General features: G+C 41.9%; 1 protein-coding gene across 27 annotated transcripts in view; it reads left to right on the top strand.

The window, feature by feature from the left end:
• LOC122540194 (eukaryotic translation initiation factor 4 gamma 3-like) overlaps nucleotides 1-13210 on the top strand; it is a 353622-nt gene that overhangs the window by 181744 nt on the left and 158668 nt on the right. For 19 of the 27 annotated variants that reach the window (XM_087980602.1, XM_087980614.1, XM_087980611.1 and 16 more), the window contains one exon: nucleotides 6723-6755. The exons of the other annotated variants lie outside the window; for them this stretch is intronic. In XM_087980602.1, coding sequence (XP_087836728.1) covers nucleotides 6723-6755 — 33 coding nt within the window. The remainder of the gene's footprint in view (nucleotides 1-6722; nucleotides 6756-13210) is intronic. 27 annotated transcript variants of the gene reach the window in all.

Here is a 13210-nt window from a genome sequence, read left to right as displayed (position 1 = left end):
TTAGGAATGTTAGGGGACAGCTACTTTACTGAGAGTGTATTATAGGTCCCAAAAGAATCAACGGGAAATAGAGGAGCAAATATATAGACATTACACTTAAACACCTGTGTGAAGTGATGTAATTATACTAACGAGATTTCGGCTTTCCCAACATAAATTGGGATAGTCATAATCTTAAGGGTTCAGAGGGGCTGGATTTCTTGAAATGTATCCAGGGGAACTTTTCATACCAAAACACAGAAAGCCCAACAAGAGGTGGTGCAGTGCTTTATCTGTTTCTGGGGCAAGAAGCTGGACAGTGTTTGATGTGGCAGTGGGGGGAATATTTAAGTGATAGCGATCACCGCACAACACAGTTCACATTTGTTCTGGGCAAGGAAAAGATGGCCTGCAAAAGACTGCTTTGGATTGGGAGAAGGCAGATTTCATTAAAATAAAGCATGATCTGGCCACAGTGGACTGGGAACAGTTCCTTGTGGGTAAATCTACGTCAGAGCAGTGGGCCGCATTCAAAAAATAACTGGGGAGCGTGCAGGTCTAACATGTACCCTTTAAAGGGAAATGTAGGAGCTATAAGTTCAGAGAACCCTGAATGTCAGGATTGGGTAAGGAAGACGAATAGGGCTTTTAGCAAGTCCAAAGGAAGCAATTCAACTGTGGCGCTCAAATATCGGAAGAGCAGGAGGGAACTTAAGAAAGCAACTAGAAGAATAAAAAGGGGACATAAAAAGGACTTGTTAACCGGATTAGGAGAATCCCAAGATATTTTATAGACACATTACATTAAAGGGACTAGGTTAACCAGGGGAAAGAGTAGGGTCCATTTTGGGACCAAGGGGGCAACCTGTGTGTGAAGCTGCAGGATATTAGAAGGGTGCTGAATGAATACTTTCCTTTGGTCTTCATTCTGGAAAAAGGGAAGTAGGTATGGAGTTCAGGAAAAGGGATTGAGGAACTTGCACAGTTTGCAGGTCCTATCGGGCTTAAAAACTGAGAAATCCCTTGGCTTGGATGAATTGAATTCCAGTCTGCTGTGAGAGGCGAGGCAGAAAAATTTTAATTCCTCTTTGGTTACAGGGGAAGTACCAGAGGAGTGGAGGATGGCTAATTGAAGACAGAGATGTGGATGGATTCCTTCTCCTTAGAGGGTTGTGAATCTATGAAATCCCCTACCTCAGAGGGATGGGTCATTCAAGGATATTCAAGGCTGAGATAAGACATTTGTAATCAGTAAGGGAGTTAAAGGTTAGGGGGAATTGACAGGAGTGAAGTTGAGGACTATCAGATCAGCTGTGATCTTATTGCATGGTAGAACAGAACAGACTCAATGGGCCGAGTGACCTATTTCTGCTCCGGCATCTTATTAAATGCTGGTTCACTTCTCTAACCTTCACTAACTCCATAACTTGCCCAGAACTACATTACTCCAACTCTGGACTCTTTTCTGTCCCTTAATTCCTTTGGAAATGGTGGCTCCTATCTATTTCGATCAGAAGTGCTGGAATTTCCTCCTTTAATTTGATTTGCCCTCTCTTCTTTTTAGCAAAGCCCTAGGTCACTTAATTTGATAACCCTTCATTTTGATTCAGCGTTAATTTTGTCTCCTATTTTGTGTTGCACGAGGGAAGACTTTCCTGCATAATAGGTGCTGTGTAAAATCTTAGCAGCTCGAACCGTTCATTGATCTTCCAGTGTGCTTATTGCTCCAACTCCATGTTGATTGAACTTTTGTTGTTGAAACTTTATTGCTGGAACAGCACAGCAGGTCAGGCAGCATCCAGGGAACAGGAGATTCGACGTTTCGGGCACAGGCCCTTCTTCCTGAAGAAGGGCCTGTGCCCGAAACGTCGAATCTCCTGTTCCCTGGATGCTGCCTGACCTGCTGTGCTGTTCCAGCAATAAAGTTTCAACTTTGATCTCCAGCATCTGCAGACCTCACTTTCTCCTTGAACTTTTGTTGTGCTTCTCACTCAGTGCCATGTTTAAGCATTTCTCCCAGCTAAGTCACCAGAATTAAATCATTCTAAAATGTCTGTTGAAATGTTAGAAAATTGGTAATTTTAAAACCTTTTCACGTTTGGAAAATGGTTTGAGTGATGGTACTCAGTCTATGCATAACTTTTAAAACGTTTTCTGTAACAGAAAATTACGAGGGAAGCTCCGATTTGGCAGTATCTGTGGAAAGAAAGCAGAATTAATGTTTTGAGTCCAGTGACCCTTCTTTAGAACTGTAAAACTGTATTTAAAAAATTACCATGTTTTCTGACTTTGTTTTATCTCCAAATTGACACTGACCCTCCTATTCCACGAGCTTCAGTTTTGTTAACCATTCTTTCATGAGGTACTGTTAAGTTCTATTACTCTTGAGGTTCTTACACACTTGATGCAACTGCAACCACCAACTTTTGTGAACAAGCAACCAAATTTATTAAACACAGTACAGTACAGGCTTTCTGGAGGAAGCTTTAACATGCATCTTGCAGAGCTTACGGGGTTGAAGCAAAACACACACTCTGAACAAAGGAAACAGTTAAAGCTTATTAAAGCTTGTACACGCAAGGTGACCCACCCCCAACCCCGGCAGGCATGCGGGGTTGAGTCAAAGTGAGGCACTCAACAAAGCACATCCCCTTTATATGGGTCAGTCGGCCATGCTTACAGTTACTTTGGCCACTCCCCCACAGTCACATGCACTCAAGACAATCCCCGTCACTGACAGTCACGTGTTACACCAGGAACAATGGCAGGATAAGATCACTTTCTTTAAAGCCTCCAACTAAACTTGCAAGCCTCCCCATGAGGACATTAATCCTAATCCCTTTTGAATATGCATGTTCTGCCCTAGTACCAAAGTCACAAGAATCTGAAGACCTGCTTCCCACAATGTATATCAAGCTATGATCCCTTTCTATCTTTATTCCTCGTCCTTTTAGATAATGTGCAACACTGGGAGAAGTTCACAAAGTCCGACCTTTGAGATCATACTTGTGAAAATTTCCCTATAGGGCCTTGAATACCTTTTGGCTCCTCAGTCATTACGGAGAAAGTGAGGTCTGCAGATGCTGGAGATCAGAGATGGAAATGTGTTGCTGGAAAAGCGCAGCAGGTCAGGCAGCATCTAGGGAACAGGAGAATCGACGTTTCGGGCATTAGCCCTTCTTCAGGCATGAGCCCTTTCCTCATTCCTGAAGAAGGGCTAATGCCCGAAACGTCGATTCTCCTGTTCCCTAGATGCTGCCTGACCTGCTGCGCTTTTCCAGCAACACATTTCCATCTCCTCAGTCATTACCATTGACATATGCAACCTTTTATGCTATCCCTACTGCCAAGTATTCTGTACCCTCCATATGGTGTTCTTTATCCTCGCACCACAGAGGTTGCATGCCATTTGGATCTGGGATGATTACAGAAATGTCCCAGCAATGAAATTTCCTATAATGTCTGCATTTCTGCTCTGTGTTGTTCCCTTCAGTCTTTTCCCATTGGTGCTGTGATCTGAACTGCATCTCTTCAAGGTTTTGTCATTCACAGCAGTTTCCACTAATGAGTGAAGCTTTGTGACATACACATTGAAGAATCCTGCACTTGCTGTCAATTCGCACTCTTCCAGGTGGCTACCCATTTACTGTCTTGAACTCTTTTTATCTCTGGGTTGACCACCTTATGGAATGTATGATCCAGGAACCCCTCATTCTCCCTAGCTCACTACGGTGCTTCTCACTGGGCAAAGTTCAGAAATATTAAGCTCCAACTCAAACAGCTGAAGACGTTCAAAGATGCACACCATCTCATTGTCATGAAGTTCCACATAGTTATAGGCAAGAGGTCTCAGCTGCCCATTCTTTAATCTTAAAATCTACATTTTACCTTTTCAAATCTAATTAGTACCTTACTTAAACTATCAGATTTATTGAATGCAGCTGGATCTAAACTGTTAATGATCATTATTCATAACAATCATAAAATCCCTACAGTGCAAAAAGAGGCTATTTCACTCAGTAAGTCTGCACCAGCCCTCCAAAGAGCATCCCATCAGATCCACCTCTGCTAAACACCATCCCCATCCCCCATATCTGAACTACTACTTATAAAGGTATTTTTCCAAAAGGATCTTGTGAATGTACTTTTCGCAAAAACATGATGTACTCATCCTGATCTTAGAAACTATTTTGAGAACCCATTAGTGCCAGAGCGAGCAAACTCAAGGATTGTGGTACCAAAGACCTAGGAAAAAAACAGCACCACGAGTTAGCAAGAGACAGAATGCATGGGCTTGTAGAGAAGGTGTTAGCTCCTTCATTTACCTCTTAGTATCTAGGAGTCAGCAGGAAAGAAAGGGCCTGTAGGTCAAGACACCTCACCTACACATTCCTGGAGATTGCAGAGCAATTATTTTAGCATGGCCAATCAAACTAACCTATGCATTTTTGGACAGTGGGATGAAACTAGAGCAGCTGGGGGCAACCCATGCAGACACAGGAAGAATGCGTAAACTCCACAAAAGGCTGGGATCGAAGTTGGATTCTTGGTGCTGTGAGGGAGCAGTGCTAGCTACCGTGCCATCTATTACTAATTGCCTTGCTGTTAGTACTTAGCCCACCCCTGTAAATGAACAACCAATCACCTACCTTCTGTCCAGTGATTGCTTGATTTTAATAATGAATTTGCTCATGCAGTGCGCACACTGTCTTCTGCTGACACCTACTGGCTCTTACTTTCCTGCTGACTCCTTGCACCTTCGTTTATCTCGTAATTTCTAACAGTTTTTCTGCAGGTTCATGCATTGTGTCTGTTGCTAACTTGTGGTGCTGCATTTTTCTTTTGGTCTTCGGTTCTTTTATCCTTGAGCATGTTCTCAAAATAGTTTCTAATACCAGGATGAATACATGCAAAAAGTACATTCACAAAATCCTTTTGGAAAAATACCTTTATGATAAGTTCATATGTTTGAATATTTCTCTCCTGCCTTTTCCTAATTGATCAAGTTATCTAATTTATTTATTCAGTATCCTGCTTGTCTGAAGCAGAAGGTGTTATTATCAACCAATATATCAAATGTCAAATACTTGTCATCAACTGTAGAATTTGCAAATATGGGTGTTTTCTTTGAGAGAATGGGAGCACAAATTTTGAAGTTTGTCATACAAAATTGACACCTGTTGTGTACAGAAACAATTGCTTTATCACCTATCCTTCTCATTCAACATGAAATTGTAGTTCAGAAGAAGAGTTCTATCAGATTCAAAACATTAACTACTCCGCTATTCCCAGATGCTGCTTGACTTGCTGAGTTTCTCAAGTGTTTTCTGGTTTAATTTATTATTGAAAATTGTTTTCCTTATTTTGCTTGCTAATATCTTTATAATTTTAACACCCTCACTATTGCTCATGTTCATTTAACATCTGCAACAAATAAGCTGTTGTCATACTCTGGGGTAAGATATGAGAAATAGAGATCTGTGTGTGAACTCTGTTATCTGATCATCCTTGCCTACTTCTTCTTTCTGTATTGAAATATGAAATTGAGAGCTTTAGTGACTTATCCAAATTCATGAAATGGCCAAATTGGTCATCTTTTTGAAAGCTGTTCCCTTTTAAATTAGAGCTGAAAAATGTGTTGCTGAAGAAGAGCTTATGCCTGAAACGTTGATTCTCCTGCTCCTTGGATGCTGCCTGACCTGCTGCGCTTTTCCAGCAACACATTTATCAGCTCTGATCTTCAGCATCTGCAGTCCTCACTTTCTCCCTTTTAAATTACCAATGGTTCTTCTGACGTTAGTAAGGCAGATTTTTATTTTTAGAAGCCTCTATCCTAACAATTGTTGTTCTCTCCTGAGTCTTTTCCTTGCTATGATGGAGTTCTGTGCGTGCCAGACACCTAATGGTAACTTGGCTATTCTCCATAACCCTTGCTACTTGACTGTGCAACTCTGCCCAGCTGATTCCAGTTTCCAGACATGCAAATTTTTAGCAGTGGATTGCTTGACAGTGGTCAGAGGTGGAAGTTTTGGCTTTATTTCCCCTGACTATTTACATAAGAGTTGTGACCCCAGTTGAATTTTTGCCACCATCACTTCAGTATCAGATATTCAGAAATCTTGGGATTAAATAAAGAGTCTTCCTTGTCTGTACATACCAATTTATCACTGCCGTGCCAGTTAAGCTATCATTACAAAACTTCAATTTTAAAATCGTTTTTAATAATAGTTCCAAGTTCAAGCCAGTGAGTTTACATTGATAGTGGGTAGCTCAAGTTATTTTTAAAATGGTGCATGCAATGCTCATTGCTTCTGAGCCCCCAACCAAATTGGTAAATGAGGATCTCCAATTTGGTAAATGTTACCATACATTGCCTTTATTTTTCATGCCACAGCCATTAAATTATAAATGTATCAAAAATACAGGTTACTTTGAGAAATCGTATTAAACACAGTGTAGCAAAGTTAAATATCATTGCATCTAATGAATTGAGGTACTGATCAAATATTTATTTCTAATTTATGAGAAAAATAATTTCCTGTAAGAATAGAAAATCTTAAATTCTGGTTTGTGGAAAGCTTTGATTTTCTTTTTGTTTAACCTGATGTAATGTGTTTAGTGACCTGAAGTACTAGTATATTAGAACCGTGTTTTAATGCTTGTGCTTTGAGTTTTCTAGTCTGTCCTTGAGTTCTTGCTGACTCTGTGTGCCTTTCCCTTGTGTATTTCTTACTTCTCTTCAGTTCGCAGCAGGGCCCCGGGCTGCCCACCATCAGGTATTTACCCCATTCACTTCATACACCAGATTTTTCCATTAAAGTTTCGCCATAATGAATAGTTCTAACCTTTCTGATCAAGCAATCAAATTGTTAAAAAGGAAGAGGAAATCCTTTGGTGAAACATCATTTGGTCACCAAAAATCGTTAAAATGTGCTGAATTGAAAACAAATTTCAACTTACAAAAGTTTGTTGCACGGGTCCAGGATGGTGTTCTACCAAGACCCCTTTTGGTCACTAAATTCAATGCTAGTATGTTTAGACATTTTGAAGCTGCTTTTCAGAATCAAAGATTACTTATTTACATTAACTTATAAAACTACTGCATTTTGTTCTCCAGTGTTTGGTAGAAAACGGCTTCCTGTTTTCTGACTATTATGTAACTAGAAATTCTGCTGAGGGCTATTTTTCATTTCTTCAATAATTGTGAGCCACTTTTAGAAATTATAAACCAAAGCCAAAAGACTACATGACTTGACTCCTCCAGAATTGGCTGTCCGTTTGTAACCCTTTTGCTCCATTAGATCCTAGTCATCCCTCTGTTATTTCTGGTAAAGCAGTCACTACTGTGTCTGTGAATTCATTGAAAAAAGCTTGATTATGTGACCAGAAACTCAACTGCACTAGCCACCTACATACAGTGGCTACAAGAGCAAGTCAAAGGCTAGGAATACTGCAGTGAGTAACTCAACTGACTCCCCAAAACCCATTCTTCATCTACGAGGCACAAGTCAGGAGTGCGATGGAATGCTGCCAACTTGCCTGCATGGGTGCAGCTCCATCAACACTCAGGAAGCTTGACATCATCTGAGACAAAACAGCCCACTTGATTGGTGCCACATCCAAAACATGCATTCCCTCCTTCACCAACACTCAGAAGCAGCAGTGTTTACTATCTACAAGATGCACTACAGATTTTTGCTAAAGATCCTCAGATTGCACTTTCCAAACCCACAGCCACTTTCATCAAGAGCGATAAGGGCAGCAAATACATGGGAGCACCACAACCTGCAAAATCCCCTGTAATCCACTCACCATCCTAACTTGGAACTATATCATTGTTCCTTCATTGACACTGGATCAAAATCCTGGAATTCCTTCTCTAAGGGCATTATGAGCCAAGCTACAGGATATGGACTGCAGTGGTTCAAGAAGACAACTCACCACTACCTTCTCAAGAGCAGCTAGGGACAGTCAATAAATGCTGGCCAGCCAGCAACATCTGCATCTCACATGTGAATAAAAGAAAATCTGTGTGTGGCTTAACCTATTTCATTGCGAAGTCTTCATGTTCTTGCAGGATCAGCTTACTGGTACTGCATGTATTTTCACCCCATCTCTATGTCACACCTTGAATCTTAATGTTGTTGACTTAACTGGGAGAACATTTTTCAAAAATCAATACTATTTACTTTGTTGCTTTTGCACCCTCTGAATCCAATTCTCTCCTCTTACTGATGAATCTTCCATATTGAGTTTCTCTGGATTTTGTCCTGAACTCCCATTAAATTGATCGTGGTCTTTATGGGACTCTTCAGTTCCTTACTGAATATTTCCCATCCTGCTCTGTTGCATGTTCCTCTCCTCAGTTCTATGCTTGCCACTATTGACCTACTCTACTTCAGCATTGTCGCTACTTCCTTCAGAAGTGGCAACGTCACGAACATTTAAAAAATCTCAGTGAAACTATTTGGTTTATGACAATATCTTCACTTCTTTCACATTTCAAAATCCTGAATCGTTTCTTTACTTCATAGTTGTGCTTCCAGCACAGCATTGTTGACCCATTCATCTTTTGCTTGGTCAAATTTACAAGCAATAATTCAATAACATCATCTAGAAATACAATTTTAATGTCTATGCACAGCAGTGATACCCAGCCCTAATCTCACCTTGTTCACTGAATACCTAGGATTCTCTGACCCGAAAACATGGCTGAGAAGGAACATTTCTCCAGCTGTATACCGTAATTGGAACCGGATTTGGAGATGCCGGTGTTGGACTGGGGTGTACAAAGTTAAAAATCTCACAACACCAGGTTATAGTCCAACAGGTTCCAATTAAACCTGTTGGACTATAACCTGGTGTTGTGTGATTTTTAACTTTGTACATTTATCCAGTGTCTCTAACATAATTAAAGGCGCTTCACAGAAGCATAATAAAGCTAAGTATAAAACGAACCCACATAAGACAATAATATCTCCAAAGCCCAAAATCTTGGTTAAAAAGATAAGTTTTGAGGAGTGTTACAAAGGAGGTAAAATGAGGTAGAGAAGTGGAGAGATGTAGGATGAATAAGTGATGTGAGAGATGTAGTATGTACATGTGAAAACTAACACCGTGCCTTTGGATGATGTCACAAAAGTCAGCACTTGGATGAAAATTCAAAGAGTGAAGATATGAGAGTTTATGCAGCATGAAGAATCACGAGAATGATAAAATGGTTACTGCACGTGAAGGGAGATCACAGCTCCTAATCAACTCGCTGCTAATGCTTTGCACATCCTTTCCCTGTAGTTCAGAAAACGTTTTTCTTCAGTGACTTATCAAGCTCCCTTTCGAAGGCAGTTATTGTATCAGTTACAGTTGTACTCTTTGGCAGTGTATCCCTGATTTGCCTTCCATAAAAAAAGTTTCTGTCTCTCTCTTGCACGTGTGTGCACACGTTTTTTTGGCCAGTTTTAAAGGGCAGACAAGTAAAGAATCACTGATCCATCCAACCTTTCCCACACAATTCGGATGATGAAAAATGATGTGATTTGGTGGATGAGACTTGAACCAGTTAAGAGCAATTCCACCCAGCTTAATGACCAAGGAGGTGTGCTGGAGAAGGATGCTGACGTTAGCTGTGTCATAGGCTGCTGAAATATTGAGGTAGACGACAAGGAAGGTAACCTGTGTCGCAGGCATAGACCTACAAGTCATTTGAATGCTAATAGAGTCATAGAGATGTACAGCATGGAAACAGACCCTTCGGTCCAACCCGTCCATGCCGACCAGCTATCCCAACCCAATCTAGTCCCACCTGCCAGCACCTGGCCCATATCCCTCCAAACCCCTCCTATTCATATACCCATCCAAATGCCTCTTAAATGTTGCAATTGTACCATCCTCCACCACATCCTCTGGCAGCTCATTCCAGACAAGTACCACCGTCTGCGTGAAAATGTTGCCCCTTAGGTCTGTTTTATATCTTTCCGCTCTCACCCTAAACCTATGCCTTCTAGTTCTGGACTCCCCAACCCCAGGGAAAAGATTTTGCCTATTTATCCTATCCATGCCCCTCATAATTTTGTAAACCTCTATAAGGTCACCCCTCAGCCTCCGCTCCAGGGAAAACAGCCCCAGCCTGTTCAGCTTCTCCCTGTAGCTCAGATCCTCCAACCCTGGCAACATTCCTTGTAAATCTTTTTTGAACCTTTCATGTTTCACAACATCTTTCCGATAGGAAGGAGACCAGAATTGCATGCAATATTCCAACAGTGGCCTAACCAATGTCCTGTACAGCTGCAACATGACCTCCCAACTCCTGTACTCAATACTCTGACCAATAAAGGAAAGCGTACCAAACACCGCCTTCACTATCCTATTTACCTGCGACTCCACTTTCAAGGAGCACCACTCTAATCTAGACTATGAACCGGCACTCCAAGGTCTCTGTTCAGCAACACTCCCTAGGACCTTACCATTAAGTGTATAAGTCCAGTTAAGATTTGCTTTCCCAAAATGCAGCACCTCGCATTTATCTGAATTAAACTCCATCTGCCACTTCTCAGCCCATTGGCCCATCTGGTCCAGATCCTGTTGTAATCTGAGGTAACCCTCTTCGCTGTCCACTACACCTCCAATTTTGGTGTCATCTGCAAACTTACTAACTGTACCTCTTATGCTCGCATCCAAATCATTTATGTAAATGACAAAATGTAGAGGGCCCAGCACCGATCCTTGTGGCACTCCACTGGTCACAGGCCTCCAGCCAAAACAACAACTCTCCATAACCACCTCTGTCTTCTACCTTTGAGCCAGTTCTGTCACCAAATGGCTAGCTCTCCATGTATTCCATGAGATCTAACCTTGCTAATCAGTCTCCCATGTGGAACCTTGTTGAATGCCTTACTGAAGTCCATATGGATCACATCTACTGCTCTGCCCTTATCAATCTTCTTTGTTACTTCTTCAAAAAACTGAATCAAGTTTGTGAGACAAAACTTCCCATGCACCAAGCCATGTTGACTATCCCTAATCAGTCCTTGCCTTTCCAAATACATGTACATCCTGTCCCTCAGGATTCATTCCAACAACTTGCCCACCACCGAGGTCAGGCTCACTGGTCTATAGTTCCCTGGCTTGTCTTTACCGCCCTTCTTAAACAGTGGCACCACGTTTGTCAACCTCCAGTCTTCCGGCACCTCACCTGTGACTATCGATGGTACAAATATCTCAGCAAGAGGCATAGCAATCACTTCTCTAGCTTCCCACAGAGTTCTCGGGTACACCTGATCAGGTCCAGGGGATTTATCCACTTTTAACCGTTTCAAGACATCCAGCACTTCCTCCTCTGTAATCTGGACATTTTGCAAGATGTCACCGTCTATTTCCCTACAGTATATATCTTCCATATCCTTTTCCACAGTAAATACTGATGCAAAATATTCATTTAGTATCTCCCCCATTTTCTGTGGCTCCACACGAAGGCCGCCTTGCTGATCTTTGAGGGGCCCTTTTCTCTCCTTAGTTACTCTTTTGTCCTTAATATATTTGTAAAAACCTTTTGGATTCTCCTTAAGTCTATTTGCCAAAGCTTTCTCGTGTCCCCGTTTTGCCCTCCTGATTTCCTTCTTAAGTATACTCCTACTTTGCTGTGGTTCTGTTCGCCGAGCTGGAAGGTTTTGTTGCAAACGTTTCGTCCCCTGTCTAGGTGACATCCTCAGTGCTTGGGAGCCTCCTGTGAAGCGCTTCTGTGGTGTTTTCTCCGGCATTTATAGTGGCCTGTCCCTGCTCATCCACAAACTCCATCAACAAACACATAAACCTGGACCCAAAATACCGGCCACTACAGCGGACAGCTGAAATTGACAACCAGAAGCGGCAGGGACTGGCCACTATAAATGCCGGAGGAAACACCACAGAAGCGCTTCACAGGAGGCTCCCAAGCACTGAGGATGTCACCTAGACAGGGGACGAAACGTTTGCAACAAAAACTTCCAGCTCGGCGAACAGAACCACAGCAACGAGCATCTGAGTTACAAATCTTCTCACAAACTTTGAATACTCCCACTTTCTTTATACTCTTCTAAGGATTCACTCGATCTATCCTGTCTATACCTGACATATGCTTCCTCCTTTTTCTTAACCAAACCCTCAATTTCTTTAGTCATCCAGCATTCCCTATACCTACCAGCCTTCCCTTTCACCCTGACAGTAATATACTTTCTCTGGGTTCTTGTTATTTCATTTCTGAAGGCTTCCCATTTTCCAGCCGTCCCTTTACCTGCGAATATCTGCCTCCAATCAGCTTTCAAAAGTTCTTGCCTAATACCGTCAAAATTGGCCTTTCTCCAATTTAGAACTTCAACTTTTAGATCTGGTCTATCCTTTTCCATCACTATATTAAAATGAATAGAATTATGGTCACTGGCCCCAAAGTGCTCCCCCACTGACATCTCAGTCACCTGCCCTGCCTTATTTCCCAAGAGTAGGTCAAGTTTTGCACCTTCTCTAGTACATCCACATACTGAATCAGAAAATTGTCTTGTACACACTTAAGAAATTCCTCTCCATCTAAACCTTTAACACTATGGCAGTCGATGTTTGGAAAGTTAAAATCCCCTACCATAACTACCCTATTAATCTTACAGATAGCTAAGATCTCCTTACACGTTTGTTTCTTAATTTCACTCTGACTATTGGGTGGTTCTATAATACAATCCCAATCAGGTGATCATCCCTTTCTTATTTCTCGGATTCACCCAAATAACTTCCCTGGATGTATTTCCGGGAATATCCTCCCTCAACGCAGCTGTAATGCTATCCCTTATCAAAAATGCCACTCCCCCTCCTCTCTTTCCTCTCTTTCTATCCTTCCTGTAGCATTTGTATCCTGGAACATGCAGCTGCCAGTCCTGCCCATCCCTGAGCCATGTTTCTGTAATTGCTAAGATATCCCAGTCCCATGTTCCTAACCATGCCCTGAATTCATCTGCCTTCCCTGTTAGGCCCCTTGCATTGAAATAAATACAGTTTAATTTATTAGTCCTACCTTGTCCCTGCCTGCCCTGACTGTTTGACTCACTTCTGTTCTCAGCTGTACCCGTCTCAGATCGATCACTTTCCTCACTATCTCCCTGGGTCCCCCCCCTTCCCACCTTACTAGTTTAAAACCTCCCAAGCAGTTCGAGCAAATTTCCCTGCCAGTACATTAGTCCCCTCACAGTTTAGGTGCAATCCGTCCTTC

The sequence above is a fragment of the Chiloscyllium plagiosum genome, unplaced genomic scaffold, assembly GCF_037043375.1.
Source record: "Chiloscyllium plagiosum isolate Xiang-an unplaced genomic scaffold, Cpla_swu_hap1 HiC_scaffold_37, whole genome shotgun sequence".
NCBI classification, from domain to species: domain Eukaryota; kingdom Metazoa; phylum Chordata; class Chondrichthyes; order Orectolobiformes; family Hemiscylliidae; genus Chiloscyllium; species Chiloscyllium plagiosum.
Note: the sequence above shows the minus strand (reverse complement) of the source record. Positions and strands in the feature narration are given on the sequence as shown.